Source organism: Adiantum capillus-veneris, chromosome 9 (genome assembly GCF_014529385.1).
Source record: "Adiantum capillus-veneris isolate H3 chromosome 9, ASM1452938v2, whole genome shotgun sequence".
Lineage (NCBI taxonomy): Eukaryota > Viridiplantae > Streptophyta > Polypodiopsida > Polypodiales > Pteridaceae > Adiantum > Adiantum capillus-veneris.
Genome location: NC_140939.1, coordinates 3701449 through 3724647, shown reverse-complemented (window position 1 = coordinate 3724647; position 23199 = coordinate 3701449). Strand labels below are relative to the sequence as shown.

At 45.1% G+C, this 23199-nt stretch overlaps 1 protein-coding gene across 4 annotated transcripts in view; it reads left to right on the top strand.

Annotated features, from left to right (window-relative positions):
- The window catches only part of POP2 (Pyridoxal phosphate (PLP)-dependent transferases superfamily protein), a 155999-nt gene that overhangs the window by 62459 nt on the left and 70341 nt on the right, over positions 1–23199 (top strand). For 3 of the 4 annotated variants that reach the window (XR_015189080.1, XM_086519398.1, XM_086519399.1), the window contains 5 exons: positions 6558–6641; positions 8795–8882; positions 9359–9437; positions 9520–9613; positions 9685–9763. Coding sequence is in view for 2 of the 4 variants with exons in the window: in XM_086519398.1 (XP_086375524.1) it covers positions 6558–6641; positions 8795–8882; positions 9359–9437; positions 9520–9613; positions 9685–9763 (424 nt within the window). In the remaining 2 variants the exon portion in view is untranslated. Of the gene's footprint in view, positions 1–6557; positions 6642–8794; positions 8883–9358; positions 9438–9502; positions 9614–9684; positions 9764–23199 lie in introns of those variants that run through there. The other variant, XR_015189081.1, reaches the window with a different exon arrangement.

Genomic DNA, 23199 nt, shown 5'->3' with positions numbered 1-23199 from the left:
TTCCATAGTTTGATGAAGGTGGCTTTCTCCTCCTTCCATATCTCTCTCTCCATCCGCCATTCTATCATGTCCTTCTCCAGTTGTGCAAGCCTCTTGTTCGTGAGCATGAAGGACGTTGTCTTCGTTGTCGGTGTCGGCGTCTTGATGATGGGGGAAGACATGGTTGTCTTCGTAGCTACCCTCTCTTCATATTGTGAAGAACAGGGGAGAAGGGGAAGAGAGCACTCAACGTGTGTGTATGTGTGTATGTGTGTAGTGTGTGTGTGGGTATGTATCCGTGAGAGAGAGAGAGAGAGAGAGAGAGAGAGAGAGAGAGAGAGAGAGAGAGAGAGAGAGAGAGAGAAATGAAATGAAATGAAATGATATATTAACGTCTACAAGAGGCCAAAATGACCTATGAGACCAACTGATGACAATGATGAGTCTAGTACCAAGTCTGGGTACAAACAAGAAAACTACAAACAAAGAACTGATAGGAGTGCTACCGACTCCTATGGGTGGCTGGTAGGCTGAGCAATGGTATCATGCCATAAAGGTACAAAGTGGGGATAAGTGTCACCATGATACAATATAGCAGTAGCATGAAGCCTATCCCGATCGACATTGTGGGTGTCGTGCTAGAATCCTGTGGATCCTCTCCCGCAATCTCCGCCGGTGCTGCGTGGCTCCCCTCCTCAGTCGCGGTCGTCTCGATCTCCCTAACTCTATAGCTCGATCAATGAGAGTACCGCTGATGTGTGTATGGGTGGGAACCGAGCTCTCTGGTGGTGGTGTCCCCTCTGACTCTGTGGTACTCAGACTGAAGAAATCTGAGATGCGTCTCTGGGACTGTCTCTGTCTTTGCCCATTCAAAAGAGCGTCTCTATGTCTCTGAATCTCAAGTAGGAATAATCCGAGACATCTTTGATCCTGATATCTCATGACTTTGTCTAACGAGTCAAAACCATCTCTGAATAGACAATGAAAGCGTCCCCGTATCTCATAGTAGACTGTGCAGCGACATATGTAGTGAAACTCTGTCTCTGGCTCTGCATGGCATAACTGACATATCCTACTGTCTGCTGGTATGCCTCTGAATCTACCTGTCTCAATCTCAAGCTGGTGTGAAGATGTGCGAATCTGGCCAATAGCACATCGTAACCTATGAGATAGATGTGTGTCCATGTAACTGGGCCGTGTGACAAATCTGTCTGTCGTGACTTGAAGAAGATGTTCTCTATAGAAAACCCTCTTCGTACCCAACTCCCGTGATGGTTCTATCCATGTCCTCTTGCTATCAAGCTGGATAAGATCCTGCCGAATGAGTCTAGTAGTCTCCATCCGTGTAAGAGCCAAGGATGGTGCATCAAGAGAATACTGGAAAGGGGGCAGCCTGTCCATGCTGAAACCATGCCTCTGAAACCATGAGTTCATCTGTGCATACCAACATGATGTATCTCCCTGTAATGCCAGCTGTTTGGATGACTCGAGAGCAAGCCTGGCATACCTGTCCCTGGTGGTGTCCCATAAGCTGTGTACAAATGATACTGATCTGGTGAGTGCCTCAACCTCCATAGGTGGGGCAGCCAGCTCCGCTCGTATGATGTCATGTGGGACTGAGGCCTTGGCTCTAATCAGCCTAGAAATCATAGATATCAGGGGTCTCTCCATATTAGTCCATCCAGCACTGTCAATAGACGGTCCCCAAACCTGAACCGCGTAGTGCATAACTGAAGCGACCAAAGTATCGAAAAGCCAGAGCTTTGTTCGAGGTTCCTGGAACTGAACTTGCGAGCAAATCCTCTCTAAACCACCTAGGGCTGCATAGGCACGAGTCAATCTAGTGTCTGCTGCTACTTTCAGTGTGAACCTCGGTCCACTAAAGACCACCCCAAGATATGTGTATGCATCAGTGTACTCCATACTGTCCTGTCCATATGTGAAAGTAGGTGCTGATCTCCTAACCCACTGTGGCGTGGTATTAAATACCATGACCTTGGTTTTACCAAGGTTGACAGACAATCCACTATCCTCTGCAAAACTATGCAATGCGTCCAAATGTCTCTGCATACCCTCTGGCGATTCTGATATCAACACGATATCGTCAGCATACAATAAAAGAGGGATCCATGTCCCTGCAAGCTGAGCACCTCTATCACCTCCTCTGTCAATATAATCAGAGACCCCATCAACATGCATACCAAAGAAAGTAGAGGACAGTGGGCATCCCTGTTTCACTCGGATGGTGGAGTGAACTATGTCGGATATCCCCTCTGATGTGCGTACATGACCCATCACTGAACTGTACAATGCCATGATCCCCCACATCAGCTCTGTGGGTACCCCCAATTCCATAAGCCGGTGCATCAATCTGGCCCTCAACACCGTGTCAAAGGCTTTGCGAAAATCCACAATGCTGCAGTATATCCGTCTACCATGTGCTCGACCCTCCTCAATGATAGCTTTGAGTGTAAAGACATGATCTAGTGTGGAGAAACCCCTTTTGAAACCAGCCTGCCCAGGTGCTCGTATGCCCATAATCTCTGCCCAACTGCTCAGCCTATGCTCGAGGATGGATGCATATAACCGTGCCAATGTGTGTCCTACCATGATAGTACGGTAATTCCCCGGCACTGTGGGGTCACCTGTCTTGAAGATAGGTACAATAGTAGATAATCTCCAAGACTTAGGGAGACCCTCACACATGACACGGTTGAATATCCGTGCAAGCATCTCTGCCAACAAATCCCCAGCATGTATAATGTGCTCTGCTACCAAACCCTCATGATCCTGTGCCCGTCTAGTCTTCATCCTGTCAATGGCCTCCTTCACCATCTCAGTGGTAAAGAAGGTGCTCGTAGCCGGACATGGTTGTGGTGGGTCTGGTAATGGTGGTTGTCGAGGTACAGTGTATAAAGATGTTGCATACTGCCCCCATATCTCTGTAGAAGTAATCACTGGTGGGGGAGACTTCTCATGGAATAGACGCCAAGCCTCTCCTGAATCTCTACTAAGGAAGAGCTGATATAAATCTTGCTCCATCTGGACCAAGAAAGCTCGCTTCTTCCGCCGCACTAGTCGTCGTGTAGCAATGCGAGACTGTCTAGGTGATCACTCCCAATGTAAGGTCCCGCTGTATCTGAGCTCTCCTCTGTCGACACTCCTCATCATACCAGTTGTTCTGAGGCATGTGCCCAGAACGACGTCTCTTGCCAGGCTGAGTGTGTGGATATGCCTCTGTCGCTGCCCCATGTAATGTCACTGTCAGCATAGATGTGATCTCCTCCACTGTGTATACTGGCTCTGATGTGCATAAAAGCCTACGTATCTCCTCTACATAGACTGAGTCAGTCTCTGGTGTAAAAGTATAGCGTGTATGACCACCATCCCGTGAGGCCTGAGATGTATTGTACTCAAAGGAGATTGATAATGTTAAAAGTGCATGATCTACTGCTATCCCAACTGGCGTGGGCCCCACTGTGAAATCCTGAATGTGAGAGATAAAGCTCGGATGTGTCAGAACATAGTCTACAGTGCTGGACCCATGTCTATGTGGAAAACAAGTAAAACCTGTAGACAATGGGAAAGTCGTTAAGCCATTCAGTATGGCTAAACTGTGAGTAGGCGTCATCTCTCTCAGGTATCTCCCATACTCTGTATGCTCTCTGTCGTGTGAGCATCTCTCAAGTCCCAACTCCTCTGGCTCTAGCTCTCTAAGCATCTCCTCTGATGTGTCATAGAAGACTGTCTGTGAGCTGCCTGTACGGGCATTGAAATCCCCCAGGAGTATGATGTCTCCATCTCTGGAGAACTCCCAGATATCATCATCAAGTACAGAGTAAGGAGACTGTCCTCTGTGTGAAGCATATATTGAAGTGTTGGGAGGAAAATAGCATATGGCGATGTACAAGAAACGTCTAGTCTCTGCCCTCAGCCTCACCCACAAGTATCTGGCCTGATCATCTCTCCGAACTATGTGCAATAGTGGTTGGAGCTCCTCTCTGAAAAGAACTGCTACACCTCCTGATCCTCTAGTCCCATGTGCAGTTCTGGTGCATGTCCTACAAGCTGTCTCCCATTTGTATCCTGATATGTGCGGCATGAACTGTCCTGGAGCCTGATGAGTCTCTGAGTAGAAAACAATGTCTCTGTCTCTGAAGCTATCCTCAAAGGCCCCCACATCAAGTCTATACGAACCATTACAGTTCCAAACTGCCATCCTTAGAGTGGTCCCATAGGTCTCGCACCGTCATGTAGAGCGGTGCTCTGTAATCACTACTCGTCCATTTCTGTAGAAAGCTAACTTCCCCTTCTCCCTTGCTGCTATAATCTCTGGCATGACCTATCTCATATGTGCAAGCTGTGAGAGCGTAAGATCATCTCCTAAAAAGATACCTGTTTTCTTGAGGGTTGGCCTCTTCTTTAAAAAGTCTTTCTTTTCTTCCATGGAGGGAAAGCGCAAAATGAGAGCCCGTCCCTTTGAACTCTCCCCATTACCTTCACTCTTCTTGCCCACTCTCCAAGCTTGTGTGTGCGAGGGCTTCTCCACCCCCATCATGGACATGAGGCTCTTCACCTCTTGGTCCACCTTATCTGAATCTTTTAGGCCGGTCACTCTCACGTGTAGAGCGCGTACCCTTCTTCTTTGTTCCTCTTCTAGTGTTTTGTTGATGATGTCAGGCGTAGTCGGAATTTCTTTGCCCTTTCCCTTCTTGACAACTTCAAACCATTTTTCAGCCTCGTCCATTTTCTTTTGTGTTTTGGAGAGAACCTCCACCCATGAGGTCTTCATTTCTCCTTCCTCCTTTATTTCTTTGACTTGTGCTCGTATACTATTCAGCCTGTCAATCATTGATGGCTGAATTTCCCCATCTCCAAGGCGTCTTCCCTCTTTGGTTTCGTCGAGTTCCTCCCGAAGGGCTGAGATACTACTTTTTAAAGCTTGAATTTCATCCCGGAACTCCTTGCGTTCTAGTTCCCTCGCCTGTTCCTCCCTCTTTTTCCATTCGAGAATTAAATTCTTCTCTTTCTTCCACTCATCCATGTGGGCTTTGCATTCTTTCAACTCCTTTTCAATGGCTGTCATCCTCTTGCTTGTGACCATGTAGTGCGCCGCCATTTGTCTTGCCTTATTTGTTTCACTTTCTGAGAGAGAGGAGAGAGCAGCCTATACGCACCGCATTATGCATACATATGTTTCCCCATTCAGGCTACATGGCATATGTTTGCTTTCTGTATGTGTCAATTTGCACTTTCTGTGAGCTCTGCAGTTTCCAAATTCCTTGCAAATAAATCCCTGCAGGTAAGATACTCGCTGAAAGCTATACTGGGCTCAATACGCGCTGAATGAATGCTGATGCTGCTGGCAGATGCCACTGAACTGGTGTTGAAGCTACTGGATGGCTGAGTACTGAATGGGTACTGCAGGATGCTGACTCCAGGAGATGGCGATGAGGCTGCGTGAGAGAGAGAAATGAAATGAAATGAAATGAAATGTTATATTAACGTCTTCAAAAGGCCAAAATGACCTATGAGACCAATCAGTTACAAAATAGTGAATCTAATACCATGTCTGGGTACAAAAGAACTAGAAAAGAACTAGAAGTGGAACAAAATACTACTACTACTACTACAATCTAAAACTACGTGGGTGTAGCAGCTGATACAATAGGTACCCGGTAAACTGGATGTAACAGTGTGTGAAACAAAGAGAGAGAGAGAGAGAGAGAGAGAGAGAGAGAGAGAGAGAGAGGGTGCGCCAGTGACTTGCTCCCTCTGCGTTTCTGCAGCCCTGCACGTTCAGCAGCTCCTGCACGCTCAACAACCCCAGCCGCTCTGCTTCCCTAAGAGCCCATGCTCTGCTAGAAACCTGTGCGCTGTGGTGCTGAGGCTGAGAACTTGCGCGCTGTGGTGCTGAGGCTGAAATCTGCGCGCTGTGGTGCTGAGGCTGAGACCTGCGCGCTGAGTTGCTGAGGCTGAAGCCTGCTCGCGAGAGAGCGAGAGAGAGAGAGAGAGAGAGAGAGAGAGAGAGAGAGAGAGAGAGAGAGAGAGAGAGAGCACCTCAACAGCAACAGGTGGCGCGCGAGAGAGAGGGAACAGCTCACGCAGGAACAGCCAGAGAGAGAAATGAAATGAAATGAAATGTTATATTAACGTCTTCAAAAGGCCAAAATGACCTATGAGACCAATTTGTTACAACATAGTGAATACGATACCATGTCTGGGTACAAAAGAAACTAGAACAAAATACTACTGCTACAAGCTGGAACTAGGTGAATGTGAAACAATGACAGAATGGGGGGTGGAGAAATGGTGAGGATCCATCCTCATCTGCATTCTGAGTGTCGAGAGAGTATAGCTCGAATCCTCTGATGTAGTCTCCGTCTATGCTGTTGTATTAAACGTCTTGAAAAGGCCAAAATGACCCATGAGACTAAACCGGTACAATCTTGATGAATCTGATACATTGTCAGGGTACAAAATAAAATTAAGTGAAATAAGATAAAGACTACTTGACTTTTGTCATGGATTGAAGTAGCTCAGAGCTGTGGAGAGAGAGAGATTTTATGGACATGTAGGTGATTTGTGCTTTTGGGAGGCTAGGAGCAATGTTTGGATGTGAAAAGTACAACATCAAACCTGATCTTGTGACAATTGCCAAGGTAAAACTTATCTTGTAACAATTGCTAAGGTAATGCTGTGTTTTGCTTGTGTTGTTTTTAATTAACATTAAAAACAAAGTATATACAGTTATATTCGCTGAAACAGTAGTTTGTTTTGTATTGAATACAAAGTATATACAGTTATATTTGCTGAAACAGTAGTTTGTTTTGTGGTGTTAGCAATTGTTGCTTGTTGTTTGTGCATGTAAAAGATTGATACAGATGAAGGGCTGCAAGTATCTCTTTCAAAGAAGGTAGGAGACAATGGGGAGACTCTCTAGCAAAATAAAAATCTTACAAAGGCTTCGTCATGTAATGGGGCCAAAGAAAGCCAGACGACATTTCACTAGAGGCCAGCATGTCCAGATTGTGCGTAGAAGAGTTATGATGAAAGGAAGATATTTTCAATGCCTGCAAAGCTCATAAAAATCTGGCCTTGAGACAAATCGATGTGGAAGTGTAATCCTCTGGATGTCGTTGAAGTGCAACATAATAATAGTGGCCTCAATGAGGTGAGCGTGATGGTTACAAGAATGGGAAATGATGTTAAGCAGGAGACAGACTGGAGCTGTCTAGTATTATGAGGCTTTAAAGTTTATACAAATTTGGATGTTAAGTTGAATATAACCTGTCCACCAACAGGGTGAATACAACGCCCTCATGATACTAATCAGCTCCCCATCCAGTGATGATTGTGTGTGTGCACACTCATTCATATGGGATGTCTCGTCAGTGGGTCTCTCAGAGTGTCTCTCCGGCAGGCGGTTTTGGCAACAAGTCCGGATCTCTTCCATCTCTTTCTGACTCTGTGATACTCTGTATTTAAAGATTTGCAGTCTTGTGCAATCTGATCTCCTATGCTTGTGGAAGAGTCTCTATTGCCCTGTAGATGTATAGTATCTGCCAGTTGAGAATAGCCACTGCGGCTGTGTCTCACCTTGCCTCTAGAGTCTAGTAGTTGCCCCCCGCCTGAATGTGTGCACTGATTGTAATGATATGTACTTTCTTCCTGATCATGCATGATAGGGGATACCTGCAGCATGCCACACCTAATATGCAGATGTAAACACTGTAAGGACTCACATGTGACATACTTCACACGCTAGGGATGCACTTGTGACATATGCACACACTGTTTGAGGAAGCAGATACCTCATGGAAGTATGCCATGATGATTCGAGACCATAGACACCTTTTAAAGACTTACCAGCACTTGTAAGCAGAGCCAACAGACAGCTCACCGAGGTCTTCCAGCTAGTGGAGGTTATTCTAATTACCAATCCCCCCCCCCCCCCCCCCCCCCCCCCCCCCCCCCTCTCTTCCCCGGGTCCCCTTTCCCCGGAAATCCCACTCAATCAACATGCAGGAAAGCGATGTTTGTAAGAATTTAACTGTTGATCTATACCTTCTACTCTGTGAACCACTGCATCACCACCATTATGCCGTATACTTTGTATGGACTCTCTGCTGAGGCAAGCCCCTTCGCTATCTCTGTTGCTTGTCAAGTTAGTCAGTCGGGATCTTCCTCTCAGGTCCTCAGTATGAAGGCTAGCTTCACGAGAAGGGACTTAAACACCGTAAGTATGGTAATGAATATTTGCAAAAACCTTTTCAAAATACTTTAACTTGTGTTCTCTCTCTTGGCAGCCACCTCATAAGCCATGTGAGGTTACGCTTTATATGCATGCATCAAAGCAGGAGTTATTGTGGATTGAATAGCCAGAGGTGAAAGTGGGTTCCTAGAAGTATGTCTGATGACATTGACTCGAGTGTCATGCCATTAGGAAGCGGAAACAGAGAAGTGACATATGTGCCCTTCCTAGTGACCCATGAGATTCTTTCCTGAGATGTTTGGTTATGGTAGATTTGAAACTAGCTATCATAATGAAAAGATTATGTGGCATTTTAATAGAGTTTATCAGATGATGAATTTGTGACCCAATAGGTTAGCTCAGCCCTTAATGTATCATGAATTTGTTAAGACCCATTTCTCTTTGTCAAAAGGCCTAGTTCTTGGATATGTGACCTTTACCATTGTGGACAAATTTGTTTTGGTATTCTTTATCTTAAATTATTGACTTCTCAAGATAATTGCTATTTGTTTCTTGTGCCAAATATTGAAGAACTTTCTGGGCTGGAATTAATGAATGCAGGCACTTTCTTCTGGTTATATGCCAATTGGGGCTGTCTTAATGGGCCCACATATTGCAGAAGTTGTTAGCTCACAAAGCAACGAAATGGGTAATCATTTAATTCTGTGTCTTGGTCTTCTGTGTGGTAAATTTGTTTCAGTTTCTTTGTTTGAAGATTGAGGCTATCAAAATTTTAGCTTTTGAAATGCCATGTATTGTCTGTTTTGTGTCACTTTATGAGAACGTTTTTTAATAGGAGCCTGAGAAAATAGGAAAGAAAGATTGTTAATGCCTCTTACAGGTCAAAATGGCCCGTGAGATCAGAAACAGGGATGATGATCTGTCTTATCATGAAGTGTAACACAAAAATCAGAATAAATAAGCATAAAATGAGTGACGTTTTTAAAACTGTTCGCTATGTCATCTAAGGATTTAACATATGTGCACAACTATGCTCTGGTTGAATCAATCAGGTTTAGCTTCTTGTGGTTCCTATTTATGTTGCTGGTTTTTTTCTCCACCTGAATGAAATGAAGTTTACATAAATTGCTTGGTTTTATTAATTGTCATTTCATCTCTATGTAGGATCTTTTGGACATGGTTTTACATACTCTGGGCATCCAGTCCCATGTGCTGTTGCATTGGAAACCCTTAAGATTTACAAGTATGTGTTATGTTTGAAATTTTGTAAAAGGCATGCACCTTGCTGACCTTATCTGTCTTTAATAGTTTCAAGCTTTTGCCAGGGAAAGAAACATTGTTGATCATGTGAAAAGCCTTACCCCCTATTTCCAAGAAGGCATGAGGGAGGCTATTGCTGAGAGTCCTGTTATTGGAGAGGTGAAGACCTTGATGTGCAAGTTGTAATTTATCATCTTTGACATTTATCTAAAGTAAGTTTTTGGACACAGGTGCGTGGTACAGGGCTTGTTATGGGGGTAGAGTTTACGAGAAACAAGTCTCCTACTGACCTATTTCCAGCTTCATGGGGTATGATTTTTTGGCAGAGAGATACTTTTCTCTTTCAAACAAGCAGCTAAAACTGTACATTCTATATTTTTTGCATGCAACACAAATGCTCCCATATGCAGTCTCACCCTGGCTCTTTCTCGAAGGGCAGATCTTTGGTTTGAAGTTCAATTTCAAGTTCCTGACATGTTTCCAAAGAACCATGCGTAGAGGTAGCATAAATGTCTGATTGGTTCAACAGCTAACTATTGGAGTTTTTGGGTCACACTTTGGCCAAGCTCTATGGGGCAGTGCTGGAGACTGGGCTTACAAGCACAGGGACATGCCAGCTTCAGCCTTTTCTATGATGAATCACATTTTCATTTCGTGCTGCTTGATAGATCAGGCAAAGGCACATAAAAGGAAACTGCACTGTTGCTTTGTGGTTAGCAATAGGCCCTGATATGCCGGCTGGACACTGTACTTGGCTAGTCACCTGCTCATAAATAGCCTATATCATCTCTGATGGCACCCCAATGAACTGGAGGCACTAAAAGAGTCTTATCTCGAGGGAGCTTTGTTAAAGGCTTTCCACAAACCGCTATGAGTGGCGCAAGGATGTCTACTCTTACTGACACTAGTGGTCTCTACATTGATGAGAGAACAGAGTATGTCCTTCATGCTGGGGTGATGGTGTAGTCGTTGAAGATGCTCCAGTCCACATTTTGCTCTTTGCTTATGATATCCAAGAGGACCTACAGCAGCACCTTCATCTATTGCCACATGGGCCTCACAGTGAACCTTGGAAAAACCAAGGTCATAATTATCTACACCTCTTGACAGGTCAGGAGTAGAGCCGTCTTCACTAGCAGGATGCCAAATCGAGGCTATTGATTCATATGTACACTTGCAAGTCACCTTCACGGCACCAGAGGCTGATTCTCTAGGGCAAGGGCAGCTACAGAGAGTAAGCAGCTTTTGCAATGTTTCAGCGTCGACGTCATTAGGCGCACATTCAGGAGCCCCACACAAAGGGGCTGGTTTTTGACACATTAATCACACCTGTTATTATGTATGCGGCAGCCATTTGTGCACCCAAACTCACAGAGCCAAAGTAAGAGGCCCTATAATCCTCGTAGAAAACCTTGAGTTCCATATGATATTACCTTAGCAGAGCTGGCTGTGCCACCCATATTAGTGGAGGCCATATTCTAAACATTATGCTTCATCTGGAGGATGCGAAAGCTACCTCAGGTTAGATTATCATACAGAGCCTTCAAGGATTTGAAGTAGCTAGTAGAGTCAGGAGAGAGCAGATCTTGGAATGCACAAGTGAGGGGGTGGTTTAGCACAGATGGCCTGGACATAGAGAAGCTACCACCCTTCCAGTACGACCCTCAATCACCTCTATTCACCTCTTACACAACGAGAGGAATCGAGTTCTCACACAAGATCTCTAGAAGCTCTACTTTAGAGAGACATGTTTTACACCTGCACAGCCTCTTCTATTGAAAATGTTGTATTACGGAAACCACTTCTTGATCATTCTAGAGGACGCATTCATACAAAGGCCGGGCTACATCGATGTGTATATGCCACACAATGCATGAGTGGTAATTGGACAGCTCAGAGTGCCATCACTTAAGAGTAGAGATTGAGACTGTTATCCCTAGAGGACTTGTATTGGGAATACTATCTACCATTGGTTGAATATGCTTACAATAACAGTGTGCATACATCAACACGCAAGGCGCCATTTAAGATAGTGGAAGGACGAACGAAAGTCCCACCCATTTTGGAGACCAAGGACAAGATATTTAAGGTAGACGAGTATTTGCAAGATATGGATGTAAGCATATAGAAAGATAAAGATAGCACTTGGAAGCACTGTGTTGTTGTAGGCAAACTCCACCAAGGGCAAATACTTCTCCCACTGGGCTTTCTGATTAGAGATGTAAGAATTCAACAAGTTCAGAACTATTGAATTCGCAATCTCTGACTGCCCATTTGTTTGCGGGTGGAAAGAGGACGAGACTTGTAACCGAGTACCAATGATTTCCCTCCAAAACAAACTAGTAAAACGGTGATCTCTATCTTAAACTATAGAGTGAGGCATGCCATATAGTCGAAATATCTGTGAGATAAACAATTTAGCCAAATGATCCGACTTAACCGTCTTCTTGAACGGAATAAAATGAGCCTGCTTACTAAGTCTGTCGATGACTGTCCATATGCCATCGTGCCCATTCTGAGTCGTGGGAAGATCAAAAATAAAATCCACTGCTATACTCTCCCAAGGTCGAATGGGTATGGGTAAAGGTTGCAATAGACATGGTGCCTTATGCCTATCGAACTTGACCTTCTTTTAGATCAGACAACTGTGAACAAACTTATCCACATCCTTTTTGAGCCTCGGCCAGTAGAAGAACTGTTCCACACCTTTCAAGGTGGTCTCTATGCCGCAGTGACCCAAAAAAGGTGAACAGTGGCAGCCTGTCAAAACCTTATTTCTCAGTGCTTGTGTAACACAAGAAGTTTTTCCGCATCAAATAGCCTTCCTTGAGCGAATAGTCCGCAACTACTTCCCCACACTACAATCGATCAAACATGTCTACAAAATCCGGATTTGTGGCCTACTGTTCTACCATATTCTCAAAGCTGTGATGATGAACTGCCGAAAGAACCAAAACCGAAGGCTTATGAGACAGTGCATCTGCCACCACATTCTTCTGTCTCTGAACATGCACAATTTGAAAGTGAAATTGTGACAAAATATTTGCCCACTATATATGTTTGTCCGAAAGCTCTTTCTAAGACAAGAAATAGCGTAAACTTTGATGATCGGTGAACACTGTAAAATCGGCTCCGAGTAGAAAGTGTTGCCACTGAGTAAGAGCATGGATAACCGCCAATAGCATAAATCTATGCAACCCTGTAGCGAGGATAGTGTGTCGTGCTCTCTTCATTGGGTGCTCCTCAGTGCAATGTGCGTGACAATCTCACTCAAAACACAGACTGGAAACAAAGGAACAATAGACAACAACTGAGCTCACAGAGACACAACAACAATAGACCACAACATATGACTCGACTATCTCAAAGAACTGATACAGACTCTAGCGTGGCAGCACACTCAGCTCCAGCCCAGGACTCACAGGTACAATGGGGTGTCGAGGCTCAAAATGTGCGGGCATGGTGAAGACGTACTGTGTGTATAGACTCTATGCTCTAGACGACGACGTCGGACCATATATGAAGCAGATGATACCGATGACCCAACCGCTACTACTCATATGTACAACCATAAAGAGCCACCAACGGCTCATAAATGTCAGCCATCTAAGTCTATCCCGAAACTGCGTGGTGGTGACCTGGCCACGATGTCCACTAGACCACCATCCGTATCCCTGCCACAAGACCAACTGTACTAACTGTTTGTCCTGTGAAAGTGACACTGTAGCCCTGCTACAGGTTGCCCGCCACAAAACCACTCACCGTCTCGGTGAGAGAACTACTGAAACTGCTAAAATACTGAATTGCAATAATAAATGACTACTGTTCTGCCATGGTGAAAAGACTGTCAATCATCATCCCAGAGAAAGAGTAGTCGCTATAACTGCACCCGAAGGATCAGTCCCCGGAGGTGGAGCCATCAAATCAATGGTGGAACTTCGTTGCTTGACTAGAGACTGCTGGGCTCTGTTGTCCATAACCTCGCCGCCTGTGAAAGGAGCCGCCAGCTGCTGCAGGGCCGAGGGTAACACCTGTCCGCTAGTGAACTGAGGATGACGAGTGACACAGCCATGGCGGTGTGCACCAGCAACACCGTCGCAGCAAGGAACACTCTGCATGTGGGACGATGATGACTGAAACCCCTGAGGGTACTGTGGGCTGTAGTACTGAACTGGAGGCTGAGGCTGTGTGTAGAGTTCCATAAAGTGCTGAGAAAGACGTGCAGTCTGCAATGGTGGGCCGGATCCAATCCATCCAAACCCCACGCCAGCCCGAGCCCGAGCCCGAGCTCGAGCCCGAGGACTATCCGAGATGGCACTTTCGGCCACCTTCAGAGATCCCTCCATAGCTGCGTATATGGTAGAGTGGCGTTGGTGCGTGGCAACCAACTGTTGCGCTCCAAGCTCTATCGTGGCGATAGCATTCCTGGAGTCTTATAATACTTTCTCCGAAAGGTGGAATAGAGAAGTAGAGTTGGCGACCCGTGAAGATGATACTGGAGGACTCCCAAGTGGCATAGTGGCTCACTGGGAGTAGGTACTACTGGTGGAGTAGGAGCTGATATAGGAGCTGAGACGGTAGTTGCAGGTGGAGTTAGCTGTGTATGGGTGAATATTGGGGAAGAAGGTAGAGGAATCTCCGAGGGAGAAGCCGCCGATTTGTCATGAAATTCGGGAGTCGACAGTGGCCCCGTACAGAGAGGCGTGGAAGACAGAGAGCGCCGCGGAAGATGTGTTACTTTAGTCTGTTGGCTCTCAGATATTGGCAAAGAGAGTAGAGACTCTGCTGTATCTTTCGCCACCTTTGCTTTGATCTTCTTTTTCTTGTGGATTTTAGGCTGACGGCTTCCGTCAGAGGAACACTTGAATCATGGGAATCAGGGACTAACACACTTGCTTCTTCGACTGGCACACTTTCTGCTGTAGGGCTTGGGACATTGGTCCTCACCAGGCGGTTTTCCCGATCCTTCCTCATCTATGCCAAAGATTGCACCAGATCCTATAAAGCTTTTTGACAAGAGGATGATGGACAAGGAGTTCGCAGAAACAATGGCAGCCATAGATCGTGACTACAAAGAAACAGTGGCAGCCATAGAGCGTAAGTACCACTTGGAAGAAAAAGAAAGTAAAGTCAATTGGATCGCGAGAACAAAGTAAGAAAAGCAAAAAGAGAAGCAGAAAGAAAGGCCGACTTGGAGCTTGAGCGTGAGCAAGCGCGCTTGGCGGCCGAATAGAGCGCCCGACACATGAAAGAGATGTTCCGACTCTTTTCTCAAGTTCAGGCACAAATGCAAGAGATTTGGGAAAAGGAGACTCTCTCAGTCTCTTCTTCTCCAAAGCATGACAAACAGGATTTGCATGATGATTTGAATGACAATGATTTGCATGATGATTTGAATGATAATGATGAGCATGATGATTTGGATGACAATGACAAGCATGATGATTTGCATGATCAAGATGTGATTTCTCACAAGCATGACGATTTGCATGAAGATGATGTGATTGTTCACATGGATGATATGTTAGTTGATACTTTCTTTAGTGAAGCTAACCTCATTTCAGATTCGATCAATCACGAAGAACCGATCTTGGCTCTCGAGCCTAGGTCCCAAGAACCCCCTCAGGAAGAACCGGTCTTGGCTCTCGAGCCTAGGTCCAAAGAACCCTTACAGGAAGTACTATGTGTTCGAATGATTCGTCAGCACGCATTGTTCGAGTGTTTCATTCGTGATCGTTTCTTGTATTTTCGTCGGCGTCTTTATGTGATCCCTTTTCCTAGGCATGACATATTGTACGTTGAGCACGTTTCACTCATGAATGAGCACGGATGTATGCGGATTATTCATGAAAAGCTGAAAAATATGCATTCAAGGAAGTAACATTTCAATGTCTCTTCCTTGGCATGACACATTCGTAGAAAGAGGACATGAAAGTATGTGCACCAAGCATGGGCATTTCCGTTGTGAATTGCCACAGTTGATTGATTTAGATTAGCACGACAAGATTCAATCTCATTGTTTGCGTGTGTGTGGTGAACGGTTTGGCGCTCCGTCTCTTTGTTCATCTACATTGCATACACAGTCTTAGAGGAAGACGAGATTTTTTCCAGTCACTTTACATGGAATAGGTATGTTCATGGTTTTGTGTTGGAAGTGGTTTCAGGAATTTTCAGCTACTAAGATTCTTGAAGAAGAAAGAAGCATGACTCTAGACGAAGTTGAAGCATTGAAGGAGCCGCAGAAGACTTTGTGTCGCTTTCGATGCGGCCCAAAGAAGCAAGCGTTGCAGACCTTTATGAAGTTCAAGTACCGCACGACCCACACATCAGAGTGGGCCGGCGAAGAGTCCCTTCCAGGATTCCGGATGCTATTGGCGATCTCCCTTGACGCCATACAGTTCGGTACCAGTACCTCACTTTGAAAAGGAGGGGATGTCACGTGACACATCCAACCCTATGTGTCCGTGGACAAGCTATAGCAAGACAAGGGTTCAGTTCAGTCAAGTCAATCTAGAATAGGAAGTGATCTGGCACTTTTGTGAGTCTGTTCGCAGACCATGCATGTCCAGACACTTAGATTAGATGCATATCCTCTGGTTGCACACAGCATGACCATCAGATTCCAGTCAGATCGCATCAGTAGCATTTTTAGCTACAGCACGACAAGGGTTCAGTTCAGTCAAGTCAGTCTAGAATAGGAAGTGATCTAGCACTTTTGTGAGTCTGTTCGCAGACCGTGTATGTCCAGACACTTAAATTAGATGCATATCCTCTGGTTGCACACAACATGACCATCAGATTCCAGTCAGATCCCATCAGTAGCATTTTTTTAGTGCATAGGCCTTTTTTTGACATTTTTCACTTATTATTTTTAAGTGGCTTTTGTTGGAAAGTAGGTAGGGCAATTTTGCTAAGTTTGTATATAAGCAAACCTAGCGCTAGCACTTTTTGGCAGAAGAGGCAGCAGGAGCACCTTGCTCAACAAGCAACTTCTCAGCAAGACCAACCCCCGCGACAACTCTTGCGCCTTCTCTCAACAGAAGGCCTAGCGTTTTTGCACCAGATCAGCCAGCATTTTTGCACTTGCAGATTCACGGCTACAGTAGACAGTAGATCAGCCCTAGCATTAGCAGATTCCCACATCAGCACGTTAGCAGATTTCCCCGCAAGGTTAGTTTTCAGCCCTAGCGTTTTTGGTTTGCAGAACAACGTCAGTGTTTTTGCAGATCATCGCGACAGAATTAGCCATAGGACCAGCGTTTTCAGTTTTCAGCCCTTGGACACCGCAGACGAAGTCCCGGACCTTGTAGATCTCACCTTCCCGCAGTAGTTCTTAGCCGCACGGTGGGATCCATTGAAGTTTGCGCAGATTCAGCCTGGAAAACGCAGATTTCAGCATCTGCGTTCTCAGCGCGTTGTCGTCGCATCGTTGCCATTGACATCGTCACCGACATAGAGTCTCAAAGAGGGGAAGTGTTTTGGTTGCGGGGAATTTGGACACATCTTTGCAAAGTGCCCCAGAAAGGCACAGCAAGAACAGACTGAAGACAGGCTAGAGAGTTCTAGAGCAGCAGAGGAACATGGTAGAAAAGGCAGATGAAAACACAACTGGTACCACATTGCGTGGGGCCCAAACCGAATCAGATGAACGAAAGTACAAAACTTTGCCGCACTTCGGGCAAAGTGAATGATGAGGAAGTCCTCATTTTCTTTGATGAAGGAGCCAAGGCCAACTTCTTTTTACTTGAATTGGCGGCTCGACTTGGAATTACGGTCAACAGGCTGAGGCCATAGGCGGAGACTGTTCTAGGGGCACCCGGATGGGATGTTGCCATTACACCGATCATTGGCAAACTTCGTTTGCAATGTTAAGGGTATTTAGGGCACGAGGACTTCTTTGCAAATGCCCTTAGGAAGGTTGTGACGTCCTCCTCGAAATCCCTTGGTACCACAACAACAATGCCATGGTTGACTATCGGGCTGAGAAAGCGACTTTGACAAATGAAGGGCAAAGAGATTGTACTTGATGAAATTCAGTTTCTTTACTTGATTTTCTGGAGAGAACTGAAGGATAATTGCAGGTCGAATATGTTTTGACCTCAAAAAAGAACGCCAAGATTTTCTCCACAGATGCAGATTGTTTCTCTGAGGGCCTGGCAGGCGAGTTGCCACCATCTCGTCTTGAGGATCATACTATTGATTTGATACCTGGAAGCACACCACCGAACTGGCTACCTTATCTTGTGAACCAAGCCGAGAATGAAGAGATTATGAACCAAGTGAAAGACCTCTTGGAAAGGGTTCTTATCCAGCCGAGTACTTCACCCTTCTGCCCTCCGATGTTGTTGGTTTTAAAGAAAGACGGATCTTGGAGAATGTGCATTGATTATAGAGCTCTCAATAAAATCACCATCAAGAACAGATTTCCGATTCCGAGGATCGATGATATTCTTGACCATCTACAGGAATCCTCTTGTTTCAGCAAGATCAATTTGAAAAGCAGATATCATCATATCAGAATCACGCTGGGAGATGTCTACAAGACAGCTTTTCGGACGAACTTCGGTCTATATGAATTTTTGGTGATGCCTTTTGGCCTTACCAATGCTCCGGCAACTTTTAACCGAATGATGGACAAGATTTTCAGAGAGTACAGATCTTTTGTTGGCACTTTCTTTGATGACATTGTAGTCTTCTCCAAGGATGAGGCAGAACACAGACCACATCTTCTACAGGTCTTTCAGGCATTGCGAGATCACAAGTTGGTGATCAATGCCAAGAAGAGTGAATTTTTTTCTGGAGAGACTTTTTGAGACACATCGTCTCAACAGCAGGAGTACAGATGGACCTGGCCAATTTTGAGACTGTACGTGATTGGGCCGATTTGAAGAATGTCCATGAAGTTAAAAGCATCTTGGGCTTGTGTTCTGACTACCGGCGGTTCATTAGAAAGTTTGCAGAGGTTGCTTCCCATTTGCATATCTTGACACAGAAAGGAGTCCCTTTCTCGTGGGGACCCACAAAGGCGACTGTAACATACTCGGACACTCCAAGTCAAGAATCAATCGCGACAACACCAAATAACCACTTCAAAACAATTCACAGATCACAATAGATTTGCACTGGCCCGGCGGAGTTCCGTGCCTAGAGATATTGGCCCCAAAGACTGGCGCCCCTTTCAGTATTTCTTTTTATATTAATCAGTTTAAAGTACAAGAGAGTGGGTCGGGATTCACTCTCAGACTCTGCTTCCAGATGCTTTGAGAAGTGAGGCCCTCACCACTAATTTAAAGATTACAAGGGATGCCCAAAAGCAGAGCCCCAAAAGCTTGAAAGCAAAAGCAGATTCTCTCTCTCTCTCAATGAGAGTCAGTAAAAAGCAAATTCTCTTTTTCTCTCTCTTTCTCCCAAATCGTAGCAAAAAAACTGAGATTTGTGTCGCTCAAAATTTCATTTTTTTTTCTTTTTTTTCCACCTCCGCGATTTTCGGAAATTAGGGTTTTTGACAGAAATTAGGGTTTGCAGGAATTTTAGGGTTTCTGGCAGAAATTAGGGTTTTTACTGTCCGTAGCCATGTCATCACTTTGTGACATACCCCCCTCTTGAAAGCATTGTAATCGACCGCGATTACGCCTACAAAACCGACAAAAGCCATAAACCGTCTTAGCAAACATTGACTGTTAGTACCTACGTACTGAAAACACACATCTAGCACATGTACAAAATCGATAGTCACATCACACGACATCACAGGACATCACCAGACATCACAGGACATGACATGACATTCAATATTCATTCGGATCTTAGAGCATGATTTATCGGCAATGTAGCTAGCAATCACATCTAGGTCCAATCGAGACCTCATCGATGTCCGATTGACTAACCCCTATTGCAACCATGTCTATTCGAGATCAATCAGACCAAAATGCTGCAGTCATTTCGGCTATCAGTTCCTGCACTCAAAAGAAGTCAAGAACAAATCAGTATCATTATCAGGAATTCCATTTCATAAAGTCATCCAGCAGAATACTGTCAGCTATCAGAATCCCTGAAGCTCAAAGAGACATCAGTGACTTTAGTATCAAAATCGAGGCATCTGTTGACAAGGGAGCGGAGTGACTCCCCTCTTGTGCATCCCACTGCACCAGATCACCGGCCAAGCTGAATTTTGGGTTCCGTTTGGAGTAGACTATGCTAAACCAAAACATCGAGGTAAAGTTTCATAATCCGAGGAGTATCTGCTAGGTCCTCCTCCTCCATGCACTTTGCATCAAATGCAGGAAAGTTCTTGAACTTAACCAATAACCGCCTTCGGACTTTACCTTTCTTCGTATCGTTATGTGCCAAAATCTGTTCAGGAGCAAGGATCTCCTCGTTTTCTTCCACTTCGGGTTGCTCATCAGGCTCCCCATCATCAGGCACATCACCCTTAACATGTTTCAAGAGACTCACATGCAATGCATTGTGAATCCTCCAAGTATCTGGCAGTTTCAATCGGAAGGAGACATCATTTATCTTGTCAGTGATCTGGAAAGGTCCGTAGTATTGCATACTAAGCTTTGGAAAAAGCCTCTCCTTTCCCTTTTTCTTTCGTAGGCGTGCCTTCTCAAAACGTAAGAGCACCCAATCATCCTCCTTCAATTTCAAGTCCCGACGATAGCGATCCGTTGCCTTTTTCTCTCGTTCTTGAGACTCCTACAAAGTCTTGCGAACCTTGGCAAAAGCCGTATCCAAATCTCGCGAATATTCATCCGCTTCAAATATCTAATCTTTCGTGCTCAGGAAGGATGGAACCTTCGCAGCACTTTCAACAATCTCACATGACGTCTTCCCCGTCGAAGAGTGTATCGTGTTATTGTAGGCAAATTCCACCAAAGGTAAGTTCTTTTCCCATTGAGTCTTCTGATCCGAGATACAAGACTTCAATAAATCTAAAATCACTGAATTGGCAATCTCAAATTGCCCGTCAGTCTACAAGTGGAACGATGACGAGAACTGCAACTGCGTGCCAATGTTCTCCCAAATTTCCTTCCAAAACAAACTCATAAATCTGGGGTCTCTGTCGGAGACAATCGTCTCAGACGTGCCATGTAATCGGAAAATCATCGTGATCATTCTATGTTCTCGGGAGATCAAAAATGAAATCCATTTCAATACTTTTCTAGGGGCGGGTGGGTATGGGTAAAGGCTTTAACAATCCCTGTGCCTTATGCCTGTCAAAATTGACCTTCTGGCATACTAAGCAACTGCGCACAAACTCTTCCACATCCTTTGTGAGTCTCGACCCAAAGAAGTATCTCTCTACCCCCTTCATGGTGGTAGCAATGGCGCGGTGACTCGTAAAAAGTGGACAGTGGCATTCAATCATAACCTTTTCCCGCAACGGTTGTGTAACGCACAACATAGTCTTTCTCATCAAGTAGCCTTCCCGAAGGGAGTATCCAGCTACTGTCTCCCCATCCCGTATCTGTGTGAAAATATCTGCAAAATCTGTATTTGTGGCATACTGATCGACCATATCCTCGAAGCTCCTATGATGTATCGCGGAAATAGCCAAAACCAACGGCTTCCGAGACAAAGCATCTGCCACCACAGTCTTCTGTCCCTGCACATGGACAATCTAGTAGGAAACTGTGACAAGATGTTCGCCCACCGCATCTGCTTTTCCGAAAGTTGCTTCTGTGACAAGAAGTAGCGCAAACTCTGATGGTCTGTAAAGACAGTAAAATCTGCTCCGAGTAGGTAATGCCGCCACTGAGTAAGAGCATGGATAACCATCAAAAGCTCTTTCTCATAAATCTGTGCTGTCATCTCCGGCCTAGAGAACAATCGACTCTCGTAAGCAATGACATGGCCTTCTTGCATCAAGACCGCACACAGACTACAACCATAAGCATCACAAAATACTTCAAATGACTTATGCAAGTCCGTCAAAGTCAAATTTGGTCCTGTAGTCAATTTCTCTTTCAATGTCTAAAAGGCAGTCACCTCTGTGGATCCCCACGAGAAAGGGACTCCTTTCTGTATCAAGATATGCAAAGGGGAAGCAACCTCTGCAAACTTTCGTATGAACCGCCTGTAGTACGAACACAGTCCCAAGAAGCTTCCAACTTCATGGACATTCTTCAAATCAGGCCAATCACGTATAGTCTCTATCTTGGCCGAATCCACTTGCACTCCTGCTGCTGAGACAAAGTATCCCAAAAAAAGTGTATCTCTGAAGCAGATGATCTCTGTGTTCTGCCTTATTCTTGGAGAAAACAATGATATCATCAAAGAAAGTGCCAACCAATAGCCTGTACTGTCTAAAAATCCTGCCCATCATCCGGTTAAATGTCGCAAGAGCATTGGTTAAGCCAAGAGGAATCACCAAAAACTCAAATAACCCAAAAGTCGTCCGAAAGGCTGTCTTGTAAACTTCTCTTGGCGTGATTCGGATCTGATGATATCCACTCTTCAAGTCAATCCTGCTAAAGCACGAGGATCCCTGTAACTTGTTGAGTATATCATCGATCCTAGGAATCGGAAATCTGTTCTTGATGGTGATTTCGTTGAGAGCGCTGTAATTGATACACATTCTCCAAGATCCGTCTTTCTTCAAATCCAACAACAGTGGAGAGCAATACGGTGAAGTACTATGCTGGACAAGACCCTTTTCCAAGAGGTCTTTCACTGGGTTCATAATCTTTTCATTCTGTACTCGGCTCACACAGTAAGGTGGCAAGCTTCCAGGTATCAGATCAATGGTTTGATCTTCAGGCCCTCTGAAAAGCAATCGGCATGAGTGTGGAGAAAAATCTTGGCGTTCTTTTGATCAGGTCAAAACATATTCAACCTTTATCCATCGTTCAGTTCTCTCCCAAAAGAATGAGTAAGAAACTGAAGTTCATCAAGTACAATCTCTAAGCCCTTCATTTATCAAAGTCGCTTTCTGGGCCCGATAGTCAACCACGGCGTAGTTCTTGTGGTACCAAGGGATCCTGAGTAGAACGTCACTCGCGTGCCCTGAACACCCCTGCCATGGCAAACGAAGTTTGCCAATGCTCGGTGTAATGGCAACATTCCATCCGGGTGCCTGTCGAACTATCTCCGCCTGTGGCGTCAGTCTGTCGGGCGTAATTCCAAATCGAGCCGCCAATTCCAAGTGAAAAGAAGTTGGCCTTGGCTCCTTCAAAAGAGCTTTCTGATCCTTCACTTTGCCCCAAAAGCTGCAAAGTTTGTACTTTCATTCATTAGATTCGGTGCAGGTCCCACGCCATGTGATACCAGTTCTGCTTTTCTATCTACCTTTTCTGCCACGTTCCTCAGCTGCTCTCGAACTCTCAGGCCTGTCGTCGTCTTTATCATTCTGTCCTTTCTGTGCCTTTTTAGGGCACTTCGCGGAGATATGTCCCTGTTCCCCGCATCCAAAGCACTTCACCTCTTTGATGAAGCGAGCTCTCTCCTCAGGAGTAAGCTTGGGTCGTGCATCCTTTTTCTCTGGGTTGCTCTTTTTCTTTCTACTTTCATTCCCAGAAGTCTGTTCGGCTCGTTGTGTCATGGCCTCATCTCTGGGGTAGGTCAGACTGCCAGAGTGAATAGCAAAGCCCCGCTTCGCATGACTCATCAACTCCTGAATAGAAGCTGACTTCTGTTCCAAGCAGTGATCTCGGATCTCTGTAGGTACACCTAAGGTTAACCGCTCAATCTGTTCTCTGAATGAGATCTTCTTGAATGAAGAGGCGGGTAGAAAAGAGCTCCAG